At 38.7% G+C, this 25,656-nt stretch overlaps 1 protein-coding gene across 1 annotated transcript in view; it reads right to left on the reverse strand.

Moving 5' to 3' along the window:
* Positions 1-25,656, reverse strand: part of ACOT12 (acyl-CoA thioesterase 12) — a 44,904-nt gene that overhangs the window by 17,328 nt on the left and 1,920 nt on the right. The window contains 5 exon segments of the mRNA XM_025047767.1: positions 4,142-4,295; positions 8,109-8,210; positions 8,761-8,821; positions 13,452-13,517; positions 18,336-18,659. Of these exon segments, the coding sequence (XP_024903535.1) occupies positions 4,142-4,295; positions 8,109-8,210; positions 8,761-8,821; positions 13,452-13,517; positions 18,336-18,659 (707 nt within the window).

Genomic DNA, 25,656 nt, shown 5'->3' on the forward strand with positions numbered 1-25,656 from the left:
CATGCCAAGCTTTCACATAACAATGGTACAAGAGCACATTCCAAAAAAGTCTTGCTTTTACATAATCGAATCTCATCTTCCCTTTTCTTCTAAAAGAGTATCATTTGGATTCAACTTTCTCACTGTTCTAGTGATATGGCTTTCACTCATATAGCATCTTGAAAAAGATTCTGATCTTTTATGTCTGATACTATAATCAATATAGAACCCTGTTTTTTCTAAAAACACAGTTCAATAACAAAGATGACCTAGCCTTCTTCCTTTAGAACATACTATCCCATCCAAAACAAATTCCATCAAATCCACGGGTGAACAAACCACCTACTCTACAGCAACTTCAAGTTTCAGTACTTTGCTCTTACATGCTTAAGAAAAATTGTTTTCATGTTCTGTAGTACCCTTGGTAACATGAAAGCTACTAAAATTTCTAAAAAGGAGATCAAATCAATAAAGTTAGGTTGAAAAGTTGTTTTGTGCAAAGGAATGTAGAATAATTTATTTTAGAGCAGACTAGATGAAACAGATGATAAAAACAGACTTTAAAAAATCTATAATTCTAAATTGAACCAGACATATACATCTGATCTGCCCAACTTCCTAACAAACTGAAACTAAAGTCAACAGCAATCATTCTACCTCTGTATTTGAATGACTGTAGCATGTGCCTGTTACTAATTAATTCAGAATATCTCTAGTATGCAAAGTACTATTGGTGTTATGGAGATGAGTACAGCTAATTATTTGCTACTTGCACAACACCAAGAAAAGCCAGTGCAACCAAGTTCACTTGGCTCACGTGGGGAGTGAAGGAGGCTTAGATAACCAGGCCTAGCTACACTTCCCAGTAGACTGACACTCGTGAGAAAGGCTAGAGTTAACAGAGAACACTGTAAATTTCCTCCTAGACAAAGAGATAACAATTCTGGGGTTTTCTAAAGTACGAGTTTGATACCAATTATCTCTTTCTCTTTTAATCAATCTCTCTCTCTAATGATTTTTATTGATTAAACTTGATCAGCCTGCAACCATGACCAATATTGTCTATCTTGAAAAATATGCCCCTTGGATCTTGAGGGTCCCTTCTAGTTCCGGACTTTCTTCTCCCCCTCACAGCCAAGTTTCTTGAAAGGACGGTCTTCAACTGTTGCTCCAATCCTTCAATAGCACTTTCTGCATGCCTGACACTGTTCTCAGTGATCTATGTTAACTCATTTAATCTTCACATAAACCTATCGAATAAGTACCTTTATTATTCCCATTTAATAGTTTGTTTTGTTTGTTTTTAACCTTGCCTTAGGGAGCTGAGAAGAACAGAGCAATGTCAGTGGTTTGAGTATGGGAAACAAGAACTAGGATAAAAAAATAAAAGGAGTAACTTCCTGCTGGCCAGGGACCACTGGTGACAAGAGAAAGTAGATGAGCCAATGAGTAGGCCAATGTCTAGCGATCCCGCCTTATGTGTAAGTAAGCCATAGGAGGAAGCAGCTATCTTGGCTATGGGCACCTTAGGGGTGAGTGGAAAGACAGAAAAGCTCCTGCTTCCCATGGGAAGAGGCAGGCCCCACCTGTGATGGCTCATGTGCAGGAAAACACTCTGAAAAAATTGAGGTCCTGTCAAACGCCAGTGCTACGTGGGACACTTCCCATTGGTTTGAATGACACTTAGAGATATAATTCGATGCCTTAGTTTCCCCCCAAAAGAAGGTTTTGAAATAGCCAAGTTGTTCTGAGAGCTTTGATATCCATCACCATCTGCATCTACCACAAAGGATGACATTCAGACTGTCAGGGGCTAGGAGGCTGGTGGCTCTGCTTCATTCGTTATCCACTGCATCCTAATAAACGCGCTTTCACAAAGCCTGCTGTCAAAAGTGTTTAATTTACCAGGTGAATATAACACAGAGATGATAGTAAGCTCTTGCCTATCCCATTATTCCTCTAATACGGGGTCATCAGAATCTCTCTCTTTCTATACCCTATTTATTGCACTCATGCTTCCACTAACCACACTCTTGCCAAAGTCACCAGTGACTTCCCTATTCCCAATTCAGTGGACAGTTTTTATTCCTCATGTCCTGGAACATAGCTGACCACTCATTTCTTCATATAACTCTATTCCCTTGACTTATGACACCACTTTTTCCGGTTCTCCCTTATTCCTCCGACCAGTCCCTCCAGGTCTCCTTTGTAGATTCATCCTCCTCCCCTGATTATCTCTTAGACAGCCAAGTTTTTTGCAGGTTCCGTCCTTGATCCACCACCTTTGTGTCCCCAAGTGCCCTCCCTGGGTGACTGCATGTACTATCTGCATTTGAATTACCATCTGTAAACTGTTGTCTCTCAAACTTAGTCTCCCCAGCCCCGGTCTCATTCTTTTGGTTGTTCCACAGGCTTGTCAGATGAAACTGAACTCATCATCTACCTCACCAAAACTGCCCCACCCCACTCTTCATATTCTATATGTAAGTGCATAATACAACCATTAATTAATTGCTCAAACCAGAAACCTGAGCGGTATCCTAGACTCCTTCTTCCTCACCCATCTCCCCATGTCAGTGACCGTGTTCTGATGATTTTAACTCTTGTATATATTTTTTTCCTCTTTCCTTCCTCTCTCTCCCCACTATCATTGCCTGGTGCAGCCAGCTCTCACCTCTTGCCTGGTCTCTATCCCTCTAGTCTCACCCAGAGTGACCATATTAAGAGCAAGCCTAATCATGCATCAACCCTGCTCAAAATGTTTCGCTGGCTCTCAGCAAGAACAGAAAAAAGGTCAAGCTTCTTAGCATGGCCTAAGGGAGCCTCCGTGATACAGTTCTATCTTTTCATGCCTCGCCTCCTTCTACCTTGAATTTTCTCTCTAGTAACGCTCTAGTTGTCATGGGTTAACTATCTGATTACTTTAGCAAAAAGCACCTAACATATATTTTAGTAATGAGACCATCTTTATCTGTTTATTTTTTTGAATTCTTACAAGAGATTATTTAAGCCAAACTGAAAACATATGCCAGGGAGCAAGATCTCAAATGTTCCCTAGACCATCTTTACAAAAGGAGACTCACTCTTCTTAGCACAGTGAATAAATGATAAAGTCTTCATTTCCTTAAAAATAACTTGGTAATGAGCATTGTCTTTAAAGGTCAGCAACGAGTAGAAACCTTTGAAAAACTCTTTACCAACACAGAGGTTGTCTGTGGGGTGCTCCCAGGACTGTGATGATGCCACATGGGCAGGATAATAAAGCCCACAGGTGTTAGTCACCCCTGCCTCTGCCTTTCCTCTTGCCTCTGGCCTTTGCATGCACTCTTCCTCATCCTCCTCTTTTCACTTTCTTATCCTGAACCCTCTGTCTTCTCCTTTCCTTCCTCTTTTTCCTGTGTCTGCCTTGGAGCCACTGGGAGGGGGTTGGATTTTCTGTGAGCCTCCTTGTCCTCCTGTCAGTGGTGAGAGAGATGGGCTGGGGCTGGATTGCTCTATTTCCTCCCCTCACCCACTTTGCTCTCCACCACAGGTAACCTCCGCTGGGGCTGCAGGAGATGGAGTCAGACAGGAAGTGATGGGCCAGGTGGACCTCCTTTGCCTGCCCCATGAGGCCGTAAAGAGCCCTCTGGAATTATCTGCCAGAGAAAAAGGAAACTTTGGCTCATCAAACACAGTGTTACTGTGGAAAAGCTTGGAAACAGGAATAGAACCTTATTGCTTCCATGCACATCCTCTGTGATCTTTAGCAAGGTTCTTCGCTATTTAGAGTTTCAGTTTCCTCCGCTGTTGAGATTATATGCAGCTCATATGAAATAACAGACAAGAAAGTGCTTAGTAAACTGTGAAGCACCAGATCTATATATGGCATTGTCATTCCTTTGTTCGTCTATTATCACTGAGGGCACACTTACTAGAACTGCCTGGTCCCTGTCACCCTTCTTTTACATCTCCTCCCCTGGAGATCCTCTGATTTAAAGAGGTCTCAGGTGTCAGCAGTTATATTCTGAATGGCTGGCCCCTTCCTTCTCCGGCCACTGGGTTTATTGGAAAAGATATCTAGTGTCACCAGGACCGAACTATAATAAAAGGTGAAAATAAGGAGCATTCCTTCACTTATCACAGTCATATAATTAAAGTTCCTATAAGTAGATTTACTGACCATCAAACTTGCTACTTTCCTTTATCAGGTTTTTAATGGTATCTTCATGTTGTAATCGAACTTTTATTCCCTCAGAAGCCAGATTAAGTTCCACATGATCTCATAGAAGTGTGACTGGTTTTAAATGAACCCAGAGAAAGAAAAAAACATTTATCTTTCATTGTCTTCTTAAATTATAAAAGCACACATGAGTATTGCAAAAACAAATGATGTGCTACATTGTTTTCTAACTCAAATAAATAAAATATTTATGGTAAATTTTTTTGAGTAAATTTTTTTCTTAAAATATTTTTTAAACTAAAAAAATCAAGACAGACAATTCTTTCTGCATAGAATAAAATATGTCCTTTAGAAAATTTTCCAACTATTAATTTTCTCTGATTTTTAAAATTTTCAAAAGAACTACAAAATAAAATTTTCTTCAAATTAATGAATGCAGAGATAGATTTTGATGCCACTGAATTCTTATCAAGAAATATTTTCTACCTTTTGCAAAATTAAAACACTAAAGAAAGGGAATAAACTTGTTCTAGAGAAAGCCAGCAAGTACTAAGAGATAGTCCCAATTTGAAACTTTCATCACATGGTGAAAACATCTAATAAGCGAACAGAAAGAATTAACGTGTCAGAATTAAGCTTTTTTTTTTTTTTTTTGGAGTCTGCCACTTTGTTTTATTAACCTAGATATGATTTTTGCTTGTTTATTTTTTTATTTTCTTATTATTTTTTCAAATTTTATTTTATTAGTTTCAAGTATGCAGTACATTGCTCAGACATTTATATAGTTTATAAAATGATCCCCTAATTGCTCTTTCTCTCCTCTGGCTCTCTACCTAGCCATTACATTAATGCTGACTGCATTCCCTATCCTGTGACCATCTATCAACTACTAATTTGTACTTCTTTAACCCATCACCCCATTTTCCCAGCCCTCCAACAACCCTCCCCGCTGGCCACCACCAGATTGTCCTCTATATTTGTGAGTCTGCTTTTGATTAGTTTGTTCTTTTTGTTGCACTTCTGGGTATTTACCCAAAGAAAACCAAAACAATAATTTGTAAAGATCTATGCACCCCTATGTTCATGGCAGCACATTCACAATAGCCAAAATATGGAAGCAACCTAAATGTCCATCAACAAACAGTTGGATAAAGAAATTATGGTTCATATATACAATGGAATATTACTCAGCCATTAAAAAAAAAATGAAATCCTACCATTTGCAATGACATGGATGGACCTAGAGGTTATTACGCTGAGTGAAATAAGTCAGACAGAGAAAGATAAATACAATGCGATTTTACTTATATGTGGAATCTAAGGAACAAAATGAACAAACAGAATCAGAATTAGAATTAAGCTTTAACTGACCTCCAGAAATCTGGAAATATGATGCAATAGAACCAAGGGCTCAAGCTCCTTCAGAAACACCTATCTGTTAACCTGTGCGGATAAGGAAGAGACACCTTGTAGCTGGACTGGAGTAGTTCCATGCTTTTTTCCAGGACACCTAAAGACTGGTGCTAACCCTTGGCCAAGATAAGGATGAAATAGCGAATGCTTTATAATATGCTGCTTCAAGTCTATAATGCCCCTGGTCCGCTGTGTCTAATTTGTTTAGAAATGTATAGACTGATAGCTTGCACTGGTTTATCTGCTTACACATTCTTGTTTTAGTTGCGTGACCAACGGGATAGAAAGACCACCTGGTAAACTAATGCTTTGGCTCTCCAATCCACAGATAAATTATATTTTATATGACTGAAAAGTACCTGAGAGTGATGCCTGGAAGTCTTAAACCTCCCTGATGTTTGCTTGTGCTTTTTTCTCCATTAATGGACATCTGGTCTGTCCAAAACACCCATGGAGACATCTGGTCCATGCCAAAAGGTCTTTGATATTTGGTCCTGTCCAAAACATCTGGGTTCAAAGAGTCTATAATTTAGACTTTTGATTTATAGGGTTACTACATTAAAAATACTATCATGTTTTATTGATCCAATAATTGTGTCATAGTAGAATTGCCAATAATAACCCTCTTGCCTCAGTACCTGGCTGGTCATGGCACATGTGAAGGACCAAATATCAAGGACCTTTTGGCACGGACCAAATGTTTCAGTGGACATTTTGGAAAGGACCGAACGTCCTGCAAGATGTTTTTCCAGCTGTACTATTCCCTTTAGCTTGATCAGGCTTTGCAGAAGCATACTCTATGGAGTCTTGTGAGTCCTTCAATGATCTGGCCTGTGCAACGACTGAACTAAGCCTAGTTAATCATTGTTCATCTTGTCCTGGAACAAATTCACTTTGGACCGAGATTCAGGTAGGCCTGTTGCTTCAAACCAACCATGGATATTTTGTGGCTCTCTTCATGATGTGTTGAACAAGTATGTTCAGCTGTATGAACTTGTTCAACTGAATAAGAATGTTACCAACTGGAAAATAAATTAGTCTGGGAAACGTGCTTTACAATAAAGGTTACCTAAGCCAAGCAATTAAAGCAGCACCATAAGGCCCCTGGCTTCCTAGAAGTGCTTTCAGGAAAACATTCTTCAGTCTCAGCAGAGACCAAAGTGTGACTATGATATTCTTACAGGAGTGAGAAGTCTAATGCTAGAGGGGGAAAATGATGGCCCTCATTTTCCCCTTTAAGTGAAGGAACAGAAGGGTGAGGTGGACTCCTTTCTGTCACTTGCTCTCAGATGTGGAAACTCTGTATCCACCTCCACATTTTCTCATTCCCAAGAGTTTGGAGATTTCTGAGGCCTCCAGGAAAAACAGAATAGTTGACAAACCTCTCAACATCTTAAATTTCAGTGAACATAGGATCCCTGGGATGCTTTGTCAGAGTACAGAGTCCAAGTTCTTATACTAGCGATTCTAATATAGTAAGTCTGGGATGCAGTCCAGAAAACAGCATTTTAAATAATAAAATAGTTTATGTGAATTTCAGTTTGAAAACCAATACCTTTAGGCAATGTAATTTGCCCGCGGCCTGTTTAATCTTGGGCAGGAAGTGGGAGAAGCGTCCCAGTGTACAAAACTCTGCAGGGACACCTGCCACCAGACACCATGGTCGGTGAACTTAGCCCATTTCTGTGTCTCCTTGCCCAAGTGAGGCATAGCTGGTGAGTCTGGCACTGTTTTCACCTCTGTTGGATCCGGTGAACACATTGCTTTGTCCTGCCTCCAAAGTTTGAGGCCGTCTAAGGAAGAACATTTTGGCAGAGTGAGAAGCAATTCTTGTTGCTTCAAAGCGGAGCTAGGAGAAGTCACTGTGCCCATCTCTGGAGCAATCTTTCCAGCGAAAGATTTAAATCCTAAATTGAATTATTACACTAAAAATTACTTAGACTAAATGGGGACCCTCTCTCAGGCAACCTGACCCTAAAAAGGAAAGCCAAGAAATTATAATAAATAAATCTCCAGAAGACTACAAAGAAGCTGCCCTGGGCCAATGGCCAGGCAAGCCCACAGGGCATGCACATCAAGCCAACATATTTCTTTTAAGGGTGTTTTTACCTTATATGCCCTGAAGCTCATTGTCAAACTTCAATAACTCAGCGACTTTGACATTCTTATTCAGGTATAAAATAATACTTGAAACATAACATGAAACTGTTTAATTGCTCTTGCTTTTAAAAAATTAACTCAATTTGGAGTTATAGAACCATGAAAGAACTAACTCAGTAAGCAATATATTTTTCAAAAGTGATATGACCTTTGGATCACTTAAAACACTATTTTTTCCTCTTTCACAAACTGGCTACGTCTCCTTTTCTCTAAAATACTTAATGCTATGATATTACCAGAGTTGTAACTTTATGACAAATATTGGTGAAAAACAAATCTTGGGAAAGCATAACTCATGGTAAGATGAATGTCCTTTTTTCAATAATAATTCTGATGCAATTATTAATATGTCCTTGAATTACATGCTAGATACCTTGTCACACAGAAAATTTACCTTTTCTTCTCCAACAGGTTTGGCTACAAATGTAGAGAAGGCCACACTAACAAGTTTCTCAATGCCAGTGAATATGTCTTGTACTATGACTTTGATGCTGATCTAAAATGAAAAGAAAATAAACTTTCAGCCTCAGATAACATAAGATTATAGCATTCAAAATTCAGTTATGCACTTCACCATTCTTTTCTTTGTGTTGTGAATGAAACTAGCATTTTAAATTTATTTTAAAGTAATACTGTTAATACTGTTCTTTTAATAATGTTCTATAAAATTGGAAAAATAACTTCTGATTATAAAAAATATGTACTTAGGATGGAAAAGTTGGTAAATATAAACATAAATAATAAAAATAGAATCTAACTATGCAGAGTATATATTATCAATTATCAGTAATCCCACCACCCAGATTAATAATTACTAACATTTAGTGAATTTTTTCCAGTTATGTATATGATATCATATATATAAATATGAAATCTATATTATTTATTCCTATATAAAATATGAAACATGTACGTGTGTACATGAACATAAAATTGTACTGTATTTACAGCTTTATAATTTTTTTAAAATTTGGCATTATGTGATAAGCATTTTCTAATTTCATTATTAGTACCAAGAGGCAGAAGTAAGGAAAGGGGCCTTTTACCTCCATGCTTATGCTGAATGCTCTAGTAACTTTCATTTTGGTGGTTATAACTTGTCCAACTCTAGTAAAAAAAAAACAAAAAACTCAGTAATCCTAGAACACCTCATTTTATACTTGAAGATTTAGTTAAACACGTGTACAATAGTGCAGTTTCACCTTATCATGTTGATAACATTTGTGTGTGAAAAATCCAGGTTGATGATAACAGAAAAAGACGACACTAAAAACAGATGTCAATCGTTGTGAACCACACATATGTTAACTGACTACCTCTATTTAAACAGAAAAGAGCCTTGGCAAAGATTGTGTTAAAAATGACTTCCAAATCTGCAACAGATACTTTGACTATGGCGCAGCTGCTTCCTTAAGGAATGTTAAAACAAACACATAAGCAAACCTATACAACTGCTATTTATTTTTAAATGTTAGTTAACAAATAAATGAATAAACATACAAACAATCAAGCCCTAAAATTGATCAGCTTCACCAGATTTACACGGGCTCTCAACGCTGCTTGATGATCCATTACTGAGTCATGACCAGTCTGGCATTAAGCTAAGACCTGAGATTACAATGATGAACAAGACATGGTTGATGATATCTAGGAGTTTTCACTTGGGACACCAGCATGTCAACAAATGAAGTGCAACATTATAAAATTTTCTGAAAAGAAGGATCAAATATTGTAAAGGCACCCAGAAGAAATGACTAATTTGAAAAGTCAAGAAAGGGGTCACAGAAGAAGTGATATTTGACATGGGTCTTCAAGGATTAGAATTTTGCCAGGCATAGAAGTTTGGGGTTTCATCCCTCATTTGCTTCGCAGCCACTCCCATCTAGCTGTTGCCTCCACATTTTACTCTGATCTCTCAAGAGGCTTCCTCACAACCAAATCCAACATCTCATTCATTGAACAGCATCAACCTCTTTCTTCAGGAAACTTTCTCTCTTTGGTTTCCAAACTACTGTTCTCTCCTCATTCTGTTTCCTTCACTGATTTCTCTTCTTTAATCTATCCCTTAAATGCAGACATCTCCTAAATTTCTGCCCTTTGTCCTATTCTTTTCTCATTTTACCCTCTTTCTGGAAAACCTAGTTTTCTTTTTACTATTCTATCATCTTTAGAGAGATGACTCTCAAATCTACATCTTTAGCCTGGATCTCATTCTTGAAACTCAGAGGCACACTTTCAAACTTCTCTCAGCAGATTCAACTAATAGTTATGGAGGCTGTACTAGGCTCTGTTAGCTGCTTCTACATACATTACTTAATTTAACTTAATCCCCAAGTTTAGCACATGCAAGCCTAAACCAATTTTCTTTTCCCTTATATTTGTTCCTCCTAGACTTCTTAAGTCTGTTTAGTAAAGTTTCTAGCCGAGATTTACAATAACAACACTAGCCAGCGATAGTACTTTATACTCAGATACTACCAAAAGTTTTTGCTTCTCTGCCTGTCAGAGGAGGGGAAGCATCTGCTACTTTTCTTTGTCTCTTTGTGAACTCTGCCATGCCTTTAAAAGTAGGGGAATTCTCCACCAAACCAAACTCCAGACATCGAATTGTCAAATGAATGAAATGACCGATCCCAATTAAATAAAACCAATTTCACAGCATGACATTAAAGGCCTACTGTTACTCAACCTCAGTCTCCAGCAGGGGCATCATCACTCTGTAAACCAGGTTTTTCCTGAGCACTCTCTGCTCCTTCCCACCTTGGTGCTGAGGCTCTTACCTGTACCTTGTCTTGTGAAGTCCTTTTCCTATTCACCAGATGAAAATCTATATCTCATTTAAGGCCCACATTAAATGCTACCTCTATCATAAAACTATCATTGATTCTCCAGTCAAAATGTACATTTTAACTACCTCATAGAACTGAGTTTAATATCTCATCCTAAGCATGCATACTATCATACTTTCTATTCTGATGATTATGTATTTGTTTGACTTCTCATCAGACTGAGTGACTGCCACACTCTGCAAGTGTGCCATAATCATTCACATACCCTATTAAACCTAGAAGAGTGCCTTTTGTGTAAGCAATAAATATTTGTAAATTAAAAAATATCTAATAGGGTTTATAATCAAATTATATGGCTTTCTATATGTAACTCATTTTTTTCATGGTACAGGTTGCGTACAAAAAAATACAAGAAGTTCTCTTGATTTTAGTGCCCACAAATCCTTTGATAATACAAACAAAATGGTACAAAATGGCAAAACCAAATTTCAGTGAGGAGGGTACAAGTTTAATATACAGAATTTAGAATTGGAAAGTCCATAATAGATATTTTACTACAATGTACTGTCGGCATTTCCAAATTTAATAATTGTGTTTTAATCTATTCTCAAATAAGTTTGAATTTACAATTATTTGTGATTTTACTGAGATGCAAATACATGTCTTTTTTTTTTTTTTTTTTTACTTCAGGGAAAAAAATCACATAGCTAGTGTATGAACAGAGTCAACAGACTTTTGTTTGCATCTATAAGATTCTAGAATTTTAAGGACTTTTACAGAGACACTGCAATTACCTGTGAGAACGAGCATCAGGAGATGTTCAATAACAGTAGCTGATCACAAAGACAGAGTGATGGGTTGCAGAAAGCACTGGATTAAGCATAAAAAGGTCCAGTTTGTAAGTGTCCTCTGACCCAAGCTGGCTCTGGGCATTATGCCTCAGTTTCTCTTTGGTAAAAAGAGAAGACTGGGCTGAGCTCTAAAGGTTTCTCCATGTCTATGATTCTAAGTCCTGCCAAAAATTTCTTTGGTCAGGTTTGAAGTAATTTCTTTATGCATGTGGTTTTATTTAACTTAATTTTGTTTGTATATAAATAGATAAATGCCAAATAAATAAGTGTAAGCAGTTAAGATTGGAGAAATTAACTGGGCATTTATTTCAGTGGACAAGATTACTTAGGGTTTGAACACTGGTGGCAACTACCTCATGGTCCTCAAGTACCAGTCCAGGACAGAAACAGATGACTTTAAGTCTTCCTTTTTCTTGTAAGTTATGTTCATGTCTTTGAGAATTGAGATATACAGGGGAATAAAACCAAAGAGATACTAAATATTAAAATCAAAGACATTAAATAAAACCATATAATCTTAATTTATTAAAGGTTAACATAAACTCTTTAAAAAACTCATAATTCCTAATTCTGTCCACTGAAAAGGCTTAGAAATAATGACCAACTCTGGACCAATGAGCACCTTTCCTGCCCAGACTGTGATCTTTACTTACTATTTCTTTTGAAGAAATTTCTAAGTTTGTGTGAGGAAATGTAAAAGATGAGCTCATCTTGTCATACCAGAAAGCAAAGGAGTTATTGAAGATGTCTAACTTTGGGGTTATGCCCAAAGGACTTAGCAACTACACTAAAGAAGTTCCCCTTGTCCAGAGAGACGGGGCAGTTTTAAGCATCCATAAGAATAATCACATCAGAATTAAAATGTACCAAATACATAAAAATCCATGGGCTTATTATGATACTAAATAAAGGAAAAGAATTAAGCCTGTTTCCTGGACAAAGTTTACCTCAGGGTAACCGAGAAATTGGCTAAAAGGTCTACATAGTATTTTAGAAAATAAATGAAGAAGAAATACAGAATTAGCATATTACCATCTTATCTATATCTCATGAAATAATGATTCTAGGTAATGATCATTAGATATTATGCTCTTGAAAGGAAGTAGTTTTACCAAAATATCAAAACTTCATTAGATCAATTTTTAAATGTAATATCAACTTACAAGAAATACAAAGGACAAGTGAACATGCTAAATAGGGATACAATGAACAAATACATATGTGGTAAATTCTATAGGGCAAATGACCAGGTTTGTTTAAAAAATAAATTGTAAAAGAAAAGGAAGGGAAAATTATATGTTAAAAGACATTTCAATCACGCAGGATCCAGATTCAATAAAACAATTGTTTAAATGAAAAAATATTTTTTGAGACATTGGGAATGATAATTTCTGTTAACGGTATTGTGATTAAGTTATATGTTTTCTAAAAGAGCCCTTATCTTTTAGAAATATATGCTGAAATAGTCACAGATAATGCCTGGGATTAGCATGAAAATATTCCAGGTGTCTGTGGGAGTCTAGAGGGATATTGCTAAAACAAAAGTGTCCATGAGTTAATTGTTGTCATAGGTGATAGGTCCTTGGAGATACACAGTACCATTCTCTAGTATTCTGTGTATGTTTGAAATATTTGTGTATCTTGAAATTTTCTACAATAAGAGATGGTAAAGCACATGCATACTCCCATACATAAAAAGGTTTTAATAATTTAATCTCTCTCCTCAGACGAATTAATGTTTACCCAACAACCTAATGATGAAATTCACCATCACAGAGATACTTATTATTATTAATTATTCTTCTAATAGAGGAAGAAGCCATTAAGAATCAGCTTTAAGAAATCTTGCTATGCTTTATACATCTAAGAATGCATCTAATGCTCAGAGCTATTTCTCAACAAAATCAGGACTGAATTTACAGTTAACAATATTTACTAAAAGTAGGCCTTGGCAATTATTTTTATTACTGATTTATATTGGGTGAAATGTTATTTATTTTATTAATGAATTAGTTACGACTTTAAATGAATAAGCTTACATGTTGCAAATGAACCTATACACCTAGGAGAAAGGCATGATAGAGCAATGCCACTTACCTAGCTGTCTCCTCAAATTGTATGTCATCCACTGAGGCTGTAATACAGGAAACCCCAGTATGTTTTCAGCTTCAAAAAATAGATAAAAGTGTGCTGCATTACTAATGTTTAAATATTTTGATATAGGGGAGAAAGAATGAAACTTAAGTGGATTTATTTTAATAACTCCTCCTCTCATTCAATGTTAAGACCACTGTACTCACACTTCTGGATAATTTGAATCATAACAGTTCCTTGGCTCTATAAGTTATAGTTCTGCTGCATGGGAATTACTGTACTTTCTTCTAAGTTTTAATTTACATTAACCTTGATTTGAAATTCAATACCAATACCCAGCATATCTCATTATTCAAACAGCAATTTTAGTATGTTGATAACAACTTTAAATATTTTGTCAGGTACTGCCTTCCTTTTGCTTTACAAACAATGCATCAAAGCTGTATCCATTATCTCACATAACCAGTAGCTGAATGTTTTTAAACCAATTAGCCAATGTAAGCACTAAACAGTGTGAGACACCCTGAGATCACGAACACCAAATCAGAGAGGAACTTTACTGGACATCAGAGAAATAGAGATGAGCATATAGTAAGTATTTGGTCAATGTCTATTATTTATTATTACCAAATTCACCATGCATTAATTATGTTGGAGGGGGAAGAGTATTGATTGAGTATAGCAGAGAGAGAATAGGGAGGAGTTCCAGGTATTTCCATGTTCTATGTCTACATTTAATTTGTTGAGACATTTGTTTTGATTGTTGGTTTTACTTTATATAAAAATATCAGAATTTACTCTTTTGGGGAAACATTTTTATATGTGCTTCTGCCAGAAATTGATTTTGGGGAACGGCCAATTGATTTTGGGGAATCCCAAATAGATTTCATTGATTTTTTAAGAACTTTTAACTTCATTTTAATTTTTCAGACTTCACTCATGGTTCCACATTATGAAAAAGAGAGAAATAGTGAATTATACTGAATTTGTATTCTTTGTGTGTAGTGGGTTACTTTAGCTGCAACAGGTATTGATAGTCCCAGGTAAAGAGAAGTAAGAAAATATTCCAGAGAACATTTAAAACACTCCTATGATCTAATTCTGTAGAAAATTGGACATTCTGGCTTTATTAGTTGGAAGTAACTAACTATTCTTCCAAATATGCATGTATTATAAACTGAGTTACCAGAAAGCTAACCATAGCAGAACTCTGTGTGAATGGAGTGGAGGATGCCCTTCCCAGGGATAAAGTTAAGCGAGAGGAAGGGTATACAAAGGTATCAGATTCTAGAAATACTCAAAGTGGGCTCAATTTAATTTAGTATATTAGACATATGTTCTCACTGATTTCCAGAGATTGAGCTGAATCAGTCCTATCTTTTAACATTAACATCTTTTAACAAGTCTATTCAATGGTAGTTAGAGATCCAGACATAGTCAATGCCCTTATGGAGCTTAAGATTGCCAGAGAACTACTGGACCTTGCAGATACATCCTGTTAAACACTGACTAAAGGGTACCTAAACGGACATTCATTCCAGTTACCTGACACGAGGGAATGGACCATTGAGCTTATCAAATTACTCTTGTTAATAAAGTGTTAAACCATGTACACCAGCATGAGTTACCAATTTTAAGATTTAAATGATAACTAAATTGCAATAACCAATAAAAGACTAAGTTTTCATTGTATATATTGGGTATCATGCATATATAGCACTATACTAGATTGCATTTGGGATCAAGGAGAAACATAATCATAATAACAGTTACCATTTATTAAGCATTTATTATTGGCTAGGCGCTGAGCTAAGTATTTATGTATGTCCATTACATGAGGTTGGTACTATTATTAGTTCCATTTTTCAAATGAGGAAATTTAGTCTTAGATTAAATACATTGTTCTAAATAGTGATTTTGATTACGGAAGCAATAGGAACTCTCAGAGAAGGCCACTCAAGGAATGCTCTCTAAAGAAGTCCTTAACTACATATGGGCTTCAGAGGCTCGACAGCCACAGTTTGTATTGTAGATTTTCAAGGACCATTAAATTGAAAATAAAAAAATTAAAATATGGAGAACCAACATAGGGCCACAGTTTTTACATGTGATTATGCTTTTATTTTTACAAGTGTGTCTGATATGAATTCAATAGGACCAACTTGCCCTGGCTCTTAATTTTGATTGTTGTTCATACAGTATGCCGATAAAAGTGGATAAACCCTAAAGCTATTTCTGATTCCCTGGGAAAACCGAGAGAAGCTAAGGAATAGTAGCAGACTAGGTAAGTGATTGTGATCTTCCATTCATTCATTCCTTTAACTAACCTTGATTGAACAGCTGTGCTATACTAGCTTCTATGTAAGGTGTTGAAAATATAAAACAGCTACGATCCTCATTCTCATAGAGTCTAGTGGAGAAGCCAGGATTAAATGAATAAATAACAAAATGAATTAAATGCTCTAAAGAAAACATGGATTTTATAAGGGTAACTAAGGAACCAGACCTAGGTGGCTTGGACTAGATGGTGGCAGTGGAGGCACAACAAAATGGCTGGGTTTGAGAGATTTCTTTAGGGTAACATTGATAGGCCCTGGTCCATAGATTGAATCAGTGGAGGGGGAAGCGAGGTAGAGAGCAGTATCAAAGATGGAAGATTCCTGGATTTCTGACCTGTATAATAGGATGGACTGGGCACCATTCCTGAGAGAGCGAACCCTGGAAAAGATTCACAAATAGAGAGGGAAATGTGAATCTGAGATATTTTAAAATAAAAAATGGATACAGAGGATGAAGAATGACTCAGGAATGGCTTTAAGCCCTTAGGCTTAAGGAGCTAAAAGTACAATGGGGCTACTGAAAGAACGAGGTCTAATGCCAAAATGATAGTGAATGTATTTAATTTTTCTTTAAATATTGAGAAGACATTTTGGAATTTAGCAGTGCCTAGGGGTCATGGAAGTGCCTTGGGGCCATGACTGTGATCACTATATCATAGTGGCTGTAAAGAAGTGCTGGTCAATAAGGAACTTTGGTTGGCAAAATGCCAGACAAATCAGTTTTTGTATTATTCTTATTATATAAACTAAAACACTATGTTGGAGCATTTCTCTGTAGCAGATTTAGTAATACCTTGGCTAAATAATGTCCCTTTGCTTATGTGGTGCCTTTTCTTACTATGGAGTGTTTACTACAGGCATTATCCATTATTCCAAGCCAACTTCATCATAAAGGTTTAATATTGTATTACTAGTAATATAAGTATTTGGGTCCAGGGTAATTGGTTATCAATTGAATCATTGTATGGATTGAGTTTCCAAGATGTAAAACCATAGAAATTTTTATGACAATTGCAGGAGGGCAATTATTTCTCCATTACAGGAAAGAGGCACTAAGTGAGGTAACTGTAAAAGTCATTTCAATATTCATGTAATGTGTTCAACTGCCTTGGCAATAGGCATCATTATTATTAACGACCTCAGTGATTTCTATACTTGTTCTCCTACATGTGGATTAATTTTATATTTATGTTACCATTATCATGGTATAATAACCTACCTCAAATCCTCATAAAAAACTATTAAGACAGAAACCAAACAGACCTGTCAACAAACAGAAGACAAACAAACAGATTGGCATCAGATATATGACTGAATTTTGCAGGTGGTTAACACACAGGAGATTAGAAACTCTATCAATACTCATTGAGAAAAGCAGGGTTCTGTAATCATCTGAGCTTAACTTTTGTCCTCTGTAAGAGTCCTGGGATACATGATTTTTAAAGCTCCTTCCAGCTCTAACATTTTTATCTTAACATATTTTACTTTAAATGTACATTTGCAGAATCTATTAAGTGCCTTATGCAAAACCTAGCTTTTTAGAAATGAGATTTCAAGTTTTGGACCCATCCATCTACCCACCCATATTATCAGGAGGTTTTTATTTAGTGCTTACTAAACTTTAGTTTACATGCGAACCGGCCAGGCAAGAAATAAAGATGTGAACAAATTAATATACAGAGTAATTAGCGATTGTTGCTAAGTAGTATGAAGGAAGTTGAAAAGGGTATTGTGATGAAGGTGATGACGAAAGGCTGCAAATGTAAACAGGTGGTTGGAAAACATTTTTTGAGGAAACAATATTTAAGCTGAGTTGTGATGTACGGAAAAGGCCAAGAGAAAAGTATGACGGCTAAAAGCATGTGCAAATATCCTGAGAGGAGACTAAATAAGCGTGTGGTAGGCAACAAACTGAATGCAGAAGCAGGAGCAGTGAGTAAGCTTCTGTTAAACCAGATATTAAAGAGATTTGCAGAAATGTAAACCAATACCACTCCTCTAAGTACGTTTTTGTTATGTAGTGGGTTCATTCTTGTTCTTTTTAAATGAATTTAAAAAAAAAAATTAAGATGGTAAATAGGGATAAAAATAACCTACATAAACAGAAGCTCCCGGGATTCTCATTTATTTAATGGAGTAAAGGAACCTCCAAGATTAAAACGTTTGAGAACCACTGGTCTAGGTCATCCCCAGTGTTGGATGAACTAGCATAGGGCTCACAACTCTAAATATTCTCCTCTCCGGGTCCTGGAGTGGCGCGGGGTGGGGAGCCAGGCATCGACTTCTGCGCTGGGGCGCGTCATCCCGGACGCTCCCAAGTCCCGCCATCCCGGACGCTCCCAAGTCCCGCCATCCCGAACCCCCACCATTCCTCATCCCCACATCCCAGCCCACCTCCTAGTTCCCAGACACCCCTGCCATCCCGGACACCCTCTCCCTCCAGTCAGGACCCCACATTCCGGACCCCAGGCACCCGACCTACCCTATTCTGTACCCTCTTCGGGCCCCCCACAGTGCCCCTCCCCGGCCACCTTGGCCCGCCGCACCTTTACCCGTAAGGCAGGCGGTGGCGTCGATCCACGTGAGCAGCAGCCCAGCGCCCAGCCCGCCGCGGGAGTTGGCGCGCGCCGGCCGGACGGCCTGGCTCACCTGCGCCTCGCCGGGCGTCCGCCGCTCCGCGGCTGGGCTGTGAGAAGGCCGCCCGGCTCTAAAGGGTACCGGGGGCGCCGCGGTCCCGGCCGGGAATCTCGGCCAGGAATCCCGCCCCTGCCGGCCGCCCGGGCCCGCCGGGTGCACCTGGGGGTGAGATTCAGGTACCCTGAATATCGCGAGGAGAGCGGAGGCGCACTCTCCTCTGTTTCGGAAGTCAAATCTGGGGCAACCGAAAAGGGAGCATAGCAGTCCTCATCTAAGAGGGCTGTGCAGATATTAAAAGAGATAATGTATGAAACTCATAGCATGTCCCTGGCTAAGATGATGTAGATGTTTAGTAAGCAAATAGTGAAGGCTGAAGAACTTGACAGGTGATGGGGAATTAAGAACTGATTAGTTAAATGCTGTCCAGAGAATGGTGAACTTTTGCTTTAGAAAATGATTTTGGAGTATTTGACTATTTTTTTTTTCCTGACTGTTGACTGCCAGGTAGAGTGGGCACCTGCTCTTCAAGGCTTAGTTCAAAATCCACCTTCTGATTCTTGAGATATAATGGCTCCAAAGAACCCTCTGGTGTTGATCATTTTGTTATGAAGTTACCCCCACTGCAAACCGAACCAAAAAAAAAAAAAAAAGTGCTGATGTTTGCAGGCACATCAGAGTCATCCAACAAAGGAGGGGAACCTTTTAGTTTTATTCTAGAGAATTTAAGATTAGAAACTGTCACCTCATTACTAATGAGCCCAGCAAATCCCAAGGGAATCTCTTTTTTATAGGAGACAAAAATCTAGAACATTAAACGAGAGTTTTCATTCTCGGCCTTTAACACATAAAAGCTGCTACACTTTCTAGAGCTGAAATCAGTGACTTTACGAAGCAGTTCTCATGAAGGAAAGGGTGATATCAGAAAACCTCGGGCATATAATAGATTCACAGATGTTGTATTGTTAGGGCTAGCTGCACCTGGGAGAGCATTTATGGGTGAAGAAATGGAAGCCTGGAGAGCCCAAGCACAGTGTCAGGCATGCAGCTGACTTAATATGGAGCAGCTAAGGTAGTAGAGCACCTGGCTTACCTCAGCAGCAAAGCAGCAACCACAAAACCTAACTGACTACAACAAATTGGTGATGCTTTTTCACCCCTGTGCAGATGGCTTTGATGCATCAGAATGGAGATTCTGGTAATTTTGCTTCTCCTTTCAAAGATTTTTTTTATGAAAGAGAAGAACTAAGGAAACGTGGACTTAATAACCTTCAGGATCCTCTCTGAGTAGGTTTCCATCCCATATAAGCGTAAATAAGAATTGGATGCATTCAGTTAGGCAAGTATAAAGTTTGACTTTTACAAAAAGCACAAAAATAACCTTTTAAACAATCAAATTAATATACCTCCAAGATGATCCTCTTATGTATTTATATACTTATTTCAGTGACAATGTTATTACTATTATCATTTTTAGCACTCCTCTTTGGAAAATGCCTCTAGAGTTCTTAGTCCCATTCTGGAAGATTAGATTATCGTTCATCAGATATCACTCCATCTGCTAACTCCATGGGTGGCACTTCTTGATGCTGTGCATGGTCACGTGACTTGCTTTGGAGTGTGGTGAGATGACAACAGTGTAGCAGTTCCAAGCCTAGACCTTCATATCTGACCCCTGCCATGAGAAGATTATATGGCTGAATAGCTGCCACATCAGCATCTGGGAGCCGAATTCACAAATTGCAGAGCAATTCTAGGCAACCTGCAGACTTGCAGCTTGAAGCTGAGCCACCCAGTAGATATACAGACTCGTAAATGAGATATGACTACTTAATATTGTATGTCACTGTGATTTGGGGATTGATTGTTACTCAGCAATAACTGATGGTTACAAGCATGAATCCATTTAGTAATATTTTAGGAAATTTAAGTTATTGGAAATAGAGTTTGTGTTTGGGTTGGGTTGTATTATTTTGGGCAAAAATGGTGACTAATGTGGTAATATTATGTATATACTCATATACATGGTTTCTTGTAAACCTGAGGAATTTTGAAAATGTTTTAAGCATAGGTGTGAGAAGTTAGATTTCCAAAGTGATTATCTGGAGAGGGATAGCTTATATCTGTATATGTATGTCTAGGGATGTTTGATCAAAAAGCAGACACAGTACACAGACTTACTACTGTGTTTTCTTATATGTATTACCTCCTATTTAGATATCTTTTGATTATGGTTTCCTATCGTTTGTTGGTTTCACACTGATTTTCATTTTAATAGCCTCAGCCTAAAACTACTATTCTTATGTTTTTCTGAATGGTCTCTTTTTCTTTTGCACAATGAAAATGTCATCTGCATGTGTGAACATTTGCTATATCCTTTATTTGTCAAGGATTTTTGCTATTATGTTTGAAGAAAAGGCTTTCATTTTTCATTTCTGTTTAGAGACATCTTTTGAAGAGCAGAATGTGAAGCCAGCTTGATTTTAAAAGGTCATGCACAAAAGCAGGAAAGCTGATTGAGAAGAGTGTGGAAAGTATGATAATGAGAACATCTTTACAATGTTAAAGTGGGAAGGAAACTAGACAGTCTAACCCTCTCATTCTGGAGATGAGGAAAAGAAGTGTTTGCCCTGGATCACATTGCAAGGTAGTGGTCAAGCTCTGAGAAAACTGAGAACAAGGAGCATGAAATATAAGAAGAGAGAAAAAGTACTTCCCCTAGAAACAGACCCTCCAATGGGAATTTGAGAACAAGGAGTTTACTTGGGAGGAAATTGCAGAAAGCGCTTGTATGGGAGTTAAAGTGTAATCCCCAGACCAGTACAATAGGCTTCACCTGGGAGCTTGTTAGAAATGCAGAATCTCAGGGCCCAGCTAGACTTGCTGCATGAGAATCTGAGTTTCATTAAGATTCCCAGGTGAGTCATAAGTGCATTAAAGTTTGTGAAGAATGGCCTGAGTTATCCCTTTTAGTGTCATGGAAGCTGGGGTTTTTATTCTCTAACTCCCATCCTTCATTGACTAAAGGCTGCTTCCAGGAGCATTAACTCCCAGCATAAGTGAGAGCAGGCTCTTAGGTAGAACTTCATCCTAGTGGGAACTCGGGATGGAAGCCAGTATGATGAGTGCCAAAGGAATGCTGACAAGGCAGAGAGCCTTGATACTTACGTTATTCTGAACATTAGAGGCAGCTGGGAGCCTTTCCATTTTAGGAGATGAATCCCAGGCACAGTGTTTGGCAATTCAAAGTATTTCATACAGAGATGAACTTTATTAGCTATCAGACTCTATCTCAAATTTTGGTATAGGTTATGAAAGGTGTCAGGTCAATGTCTTCAAATTTAAATTTTTAAGCCTCGAAGTTTAAATACAGAGTTACTACGCAAACATTCCAGAATGGGCTTTCTTATATTTTGGTTGCCAACTTCTTGCCAGGGTCTCTTGCTCTTCTTTGTTTTATTATGTTTTTTTTCCCTTATTTTTTTTTAATTAAGTTTATTGGGGTAACATTGGTTAATACAATAATATAATTTTCAGGCGTACATTATAATTTGACGTATATATAGTCTATTGTGTGATTACCACCGAAAGTCCAGTTTCCTTCAGCTACCATATATTTGATCCCCTTTACCCACTTCGCCTTCTTCCTACCCACCCTGTATTTAACCCCCTTTACCCCGTCTACCTCTCCTCTCCTCCCCCACCCCCTACCCTCTGGTAACCACTAGTCCATTGTCTATGTCCCTGAATCTCTGTTTGTCCTGTTCATTTGTTGCTTTTAGGTTTATATCCCATATATAAGCGTTATCATGTGATTTTCTACTTTTTCAGTCTGGCTTATTTCACTTAGCATGATTATCTCGAGGTCCATCCATGTTGTCACAAATGGCAGTATTTCATCTCTTCTTATGACTGAGTAATAGTGCATTGTATGTATGTGCCACAGCTTCTTTAGCCAATCGTCTATCGTAGGACACTTCGGTTGCTTCCATGTCCTGGCCACCGTGAATAATGCTGCTATGAACATCAGTGTGCAAATATCTTTTTGGATATGGGTTTTCCAGTCTTTTGGGTAAATACCCAGTAGAGGGATTGCTGGATCATATGGTAGATCAATTCTTAGTTTTTTGAGGAACCTCCATATTGTTTTCCATCTTGCTCTCCTTTGTTCCTGGACTCTGCTCTCAAGATCACTCTGATCTTGGGGAATTGGACACTTGGCACTTGGAGCCTCAAGCCAACCTTTCTCCTCTTTCCCCCATGCTTCCAGTGGCACCAGCACGCAGACAACAAGTATTAGGTGTACAACCTAGGAGTCATCTAATGTGTATTGAGTGCAGCACTTTATTTTGTTTGAACAAAAGCCGTGTGTATAGAGTCTAATTTTTTCACTTCCCCAACTTTGCTTGGCCCCAACTTCATGCCAGGCACTGCTTAATAGAGTCCCCTGGCTGCCACCACCACTACTTGTCAATATGCTGAAGTACATTGATTGTTTTCAAATGTTGAACCAGACTTGCATCCCTAGAATAAACCCCTCTTGGTCATGGTATATAATCTTTTTTATATATTGCTGAATTCTATTTGCTAATATTTTGTTAAGGATTTTTACATCTTCATTTTTGAGAGACACTTCATTTTTGAGAGAAACTTTTGAAGGAAGTTTTCCTTCCTTCCTTCCTTCCTTCCTTCCTTCCTTCCTTCCTTCCTTCCTTCCTTCCTCCCTTCCTCCCTTCCTCTCTTCCTCTCTCCTTCCCTCCCTCCTTCCCTCCCTCCCTTCCTTCCTCCCTCCCTCCCTTCCTTTCTTCCTTCGTTTCTTTCTTCCCTCCCTACTTCTCTCCTTCCTTCCCTTCTTTCTTTCTTCTGTCTTTGTAAGTCTGGAACAAGACTTCATTTTCATGACCTTGCCAGTTTTGAAGGTTATAGGCTAGTTATTTTTGTGGAATGACCCTCGATTTGGGTTTGCCTGCTGTCTCTTCATAACTAGATTGAGTTCATGTGTCTTCGGCAGGAATGTCAAGTAGTGATGCTGTATTCTTTGTGCATCTTATCAGGTGGTGCACAAATTTAATCTGTCCATTTTTGATGATGTTCATCTTGGTCATTTGATAATATGGTGTCCCCAGGCTTTTCTCCTCAAAATTTCTTCTCTGTAATTAATAAGCATTTTGCGTGGCAGTACTTTGAAACTATGTAAATACCTTATTCCTCATTAAACTTTTGATTTATTTGTTAATTTATTTTTATCTCTATGGAGTCATATTTTATTCAATGGACTATTCTGTTATTATCATTATTCATTTTGATGCTCAAATTGTCCCCAGTTGGGTGAGAGAGAGCCCCCTCAAGCTGACTTGTGTGTTCTTTTGACATGTCTTTATCATTCTTTTGTAAATCCTCATTTTCCAGTGCAACCAGATGTTTCAGGCTCACCTTGTATTTTTTATTCTCCATCCTTGGAACCAAACATTCTAATCACCAGAACATATGAATGAATATTACCTTATATGGCAAAAAATATGATAAAGGGTCTGAGAAGAGCTTATCCCAGATTATCCAGGTGTACCCTAAACACAATCACATGGATCCTTATAGACATACAGAGGAGAAAACACACAAGAGATTGGAGGGATGTGGTCACAGGCTAAGGAACACATGGAACCACTAGAAGGTGGAAGAGATCAGGGAAGGGGTCTCCCCCAGAGGCTCTGGATGGGATGTGTCCCTCCCCACACCTTGATTTCACACTTCAGGCCTCTAGAACTGTGAGAAAATAAATATCTGTTGTTTTAAGCCACCTAGTTTGTAGTAATTTGTTAACTCAGCCCTGGGAATCTAATACACTATCTATAAAACCACAAGTTCAGACCGATGCATCGATCCCCATCCACTACTGCAGGGTTCATTCTGATTCTCCTTCACCATATTTCTAACTCCATTTTCTGACAGAAGCCTGGCTTACATCGTGCTTAATAGATTGCCTTATTTAATCAGTCCCCCTGTCTGTACCCAATCTTCTACCTCCTCGGCACCCTTGCACCTAAGGGGCACCCCCCTCACAGGCTCAAGCTTTGGCACTCAGCAGGGCTGGGTCCTGGGGCCCACCTCCCCACTCAGTGGTGCCTCCCGCTGGGGCACTCCCACATACACACACCTTGCTTCACCTCCACTAATGGTCTTAGGCCTGCATGGCTCAAAAAGACAAGGGGAGGGAAGGGCAAGGGGGAGAGGAACAGCGAGGCCCTGCCTGGTTGTATGCTCCTCTCGTCTCCCCTTCCTGAGTGCCCTGATGCCCACCACACTGCCTTGCCCACCCTGGGAGATGTGTGTGCTCACTCAAGGCAGTGCTGGACTTGGCTGTGACCCTGCAGCGAAGCCAAGCATGTGGCTTACATGAGGGAAAGCCACAGGCCTAACGTGGGCGAGCAGCAAGAGCAGGTACCCACTGAGCAGGGTCACACCCCAGTAGGCCTTTTCACACACATGGAGTCCTCAGCCAGGGCATAGTTCCCGGGAGGGCTGTTGGGAGGCTAAAACCAACTTGGGGAATAGATTATGGGGGAAAAGGTAGAAGAAGCAAAGTTGGGAGACCATCGCAGATCATTATATGTGTCCCTGTACTGTGTCCTTAAAAGAACACCAAGGTCTGGGAAGCAAGGGATGGAAGTAGAAATGAACCCACTTATTATCATTTCTGGTGACCCACTTTGGAAATGTGTGATTACAGTTTTCGCAACTTCAGTTTTTGTGAATCTAGAGCTCCCGATGCCCAAAGAGAGAACACCCGCTGGGGGTCCAGCAAGAGTCCCAGTCAGTTCAGGCTCCTTGGGCCATGAGACCAGCAGAAAAGAAAGGTGTCACCATCCTGGCAAGGGTAACTGACCCTGAACTCCAGGAGGAGGTTGCTCTTCTGAGAAAAGGCAAAAATACTTTGGCATGCCATGATTCTTGGGTCATCTCTTCATTCTCCCTTGCCCAATTTTGGCGATAAAAGACCTATGCAGCAGCCATGGCCTGGAAATGGCAAGGTGATCAGGGATAAACCAGATCCTTCAGGGATGAGGGTCTGGTTTACTCAGTAACCAGTAGCGATGCCAGCCAAGGGTAATCTGGAATAGGTAGTTGAGGAAGGTGATTATTAGTATCAGTCACAGTTCTGAAACCAGTTGCAGAAGTGAGAGCTATAGTTTGTCCCACTTAGCTTCCTCCTATAAATTTTCTCTAGGGAGGGAAAG

Source organism: Pteropus alecto, unplaced genomic scaffold, assembly GCF_000325575.1.
Source record: "Pteropus alecto unplaced genomic scaffold, ASM32557v1 scaffold20, whole genome shotgun sequence".
NCBI lineage: Eukaryota > Metazoa > Chordata > Mammalia > Chiroptera > Pteropodidae > Pteropus > Pteropus alecto.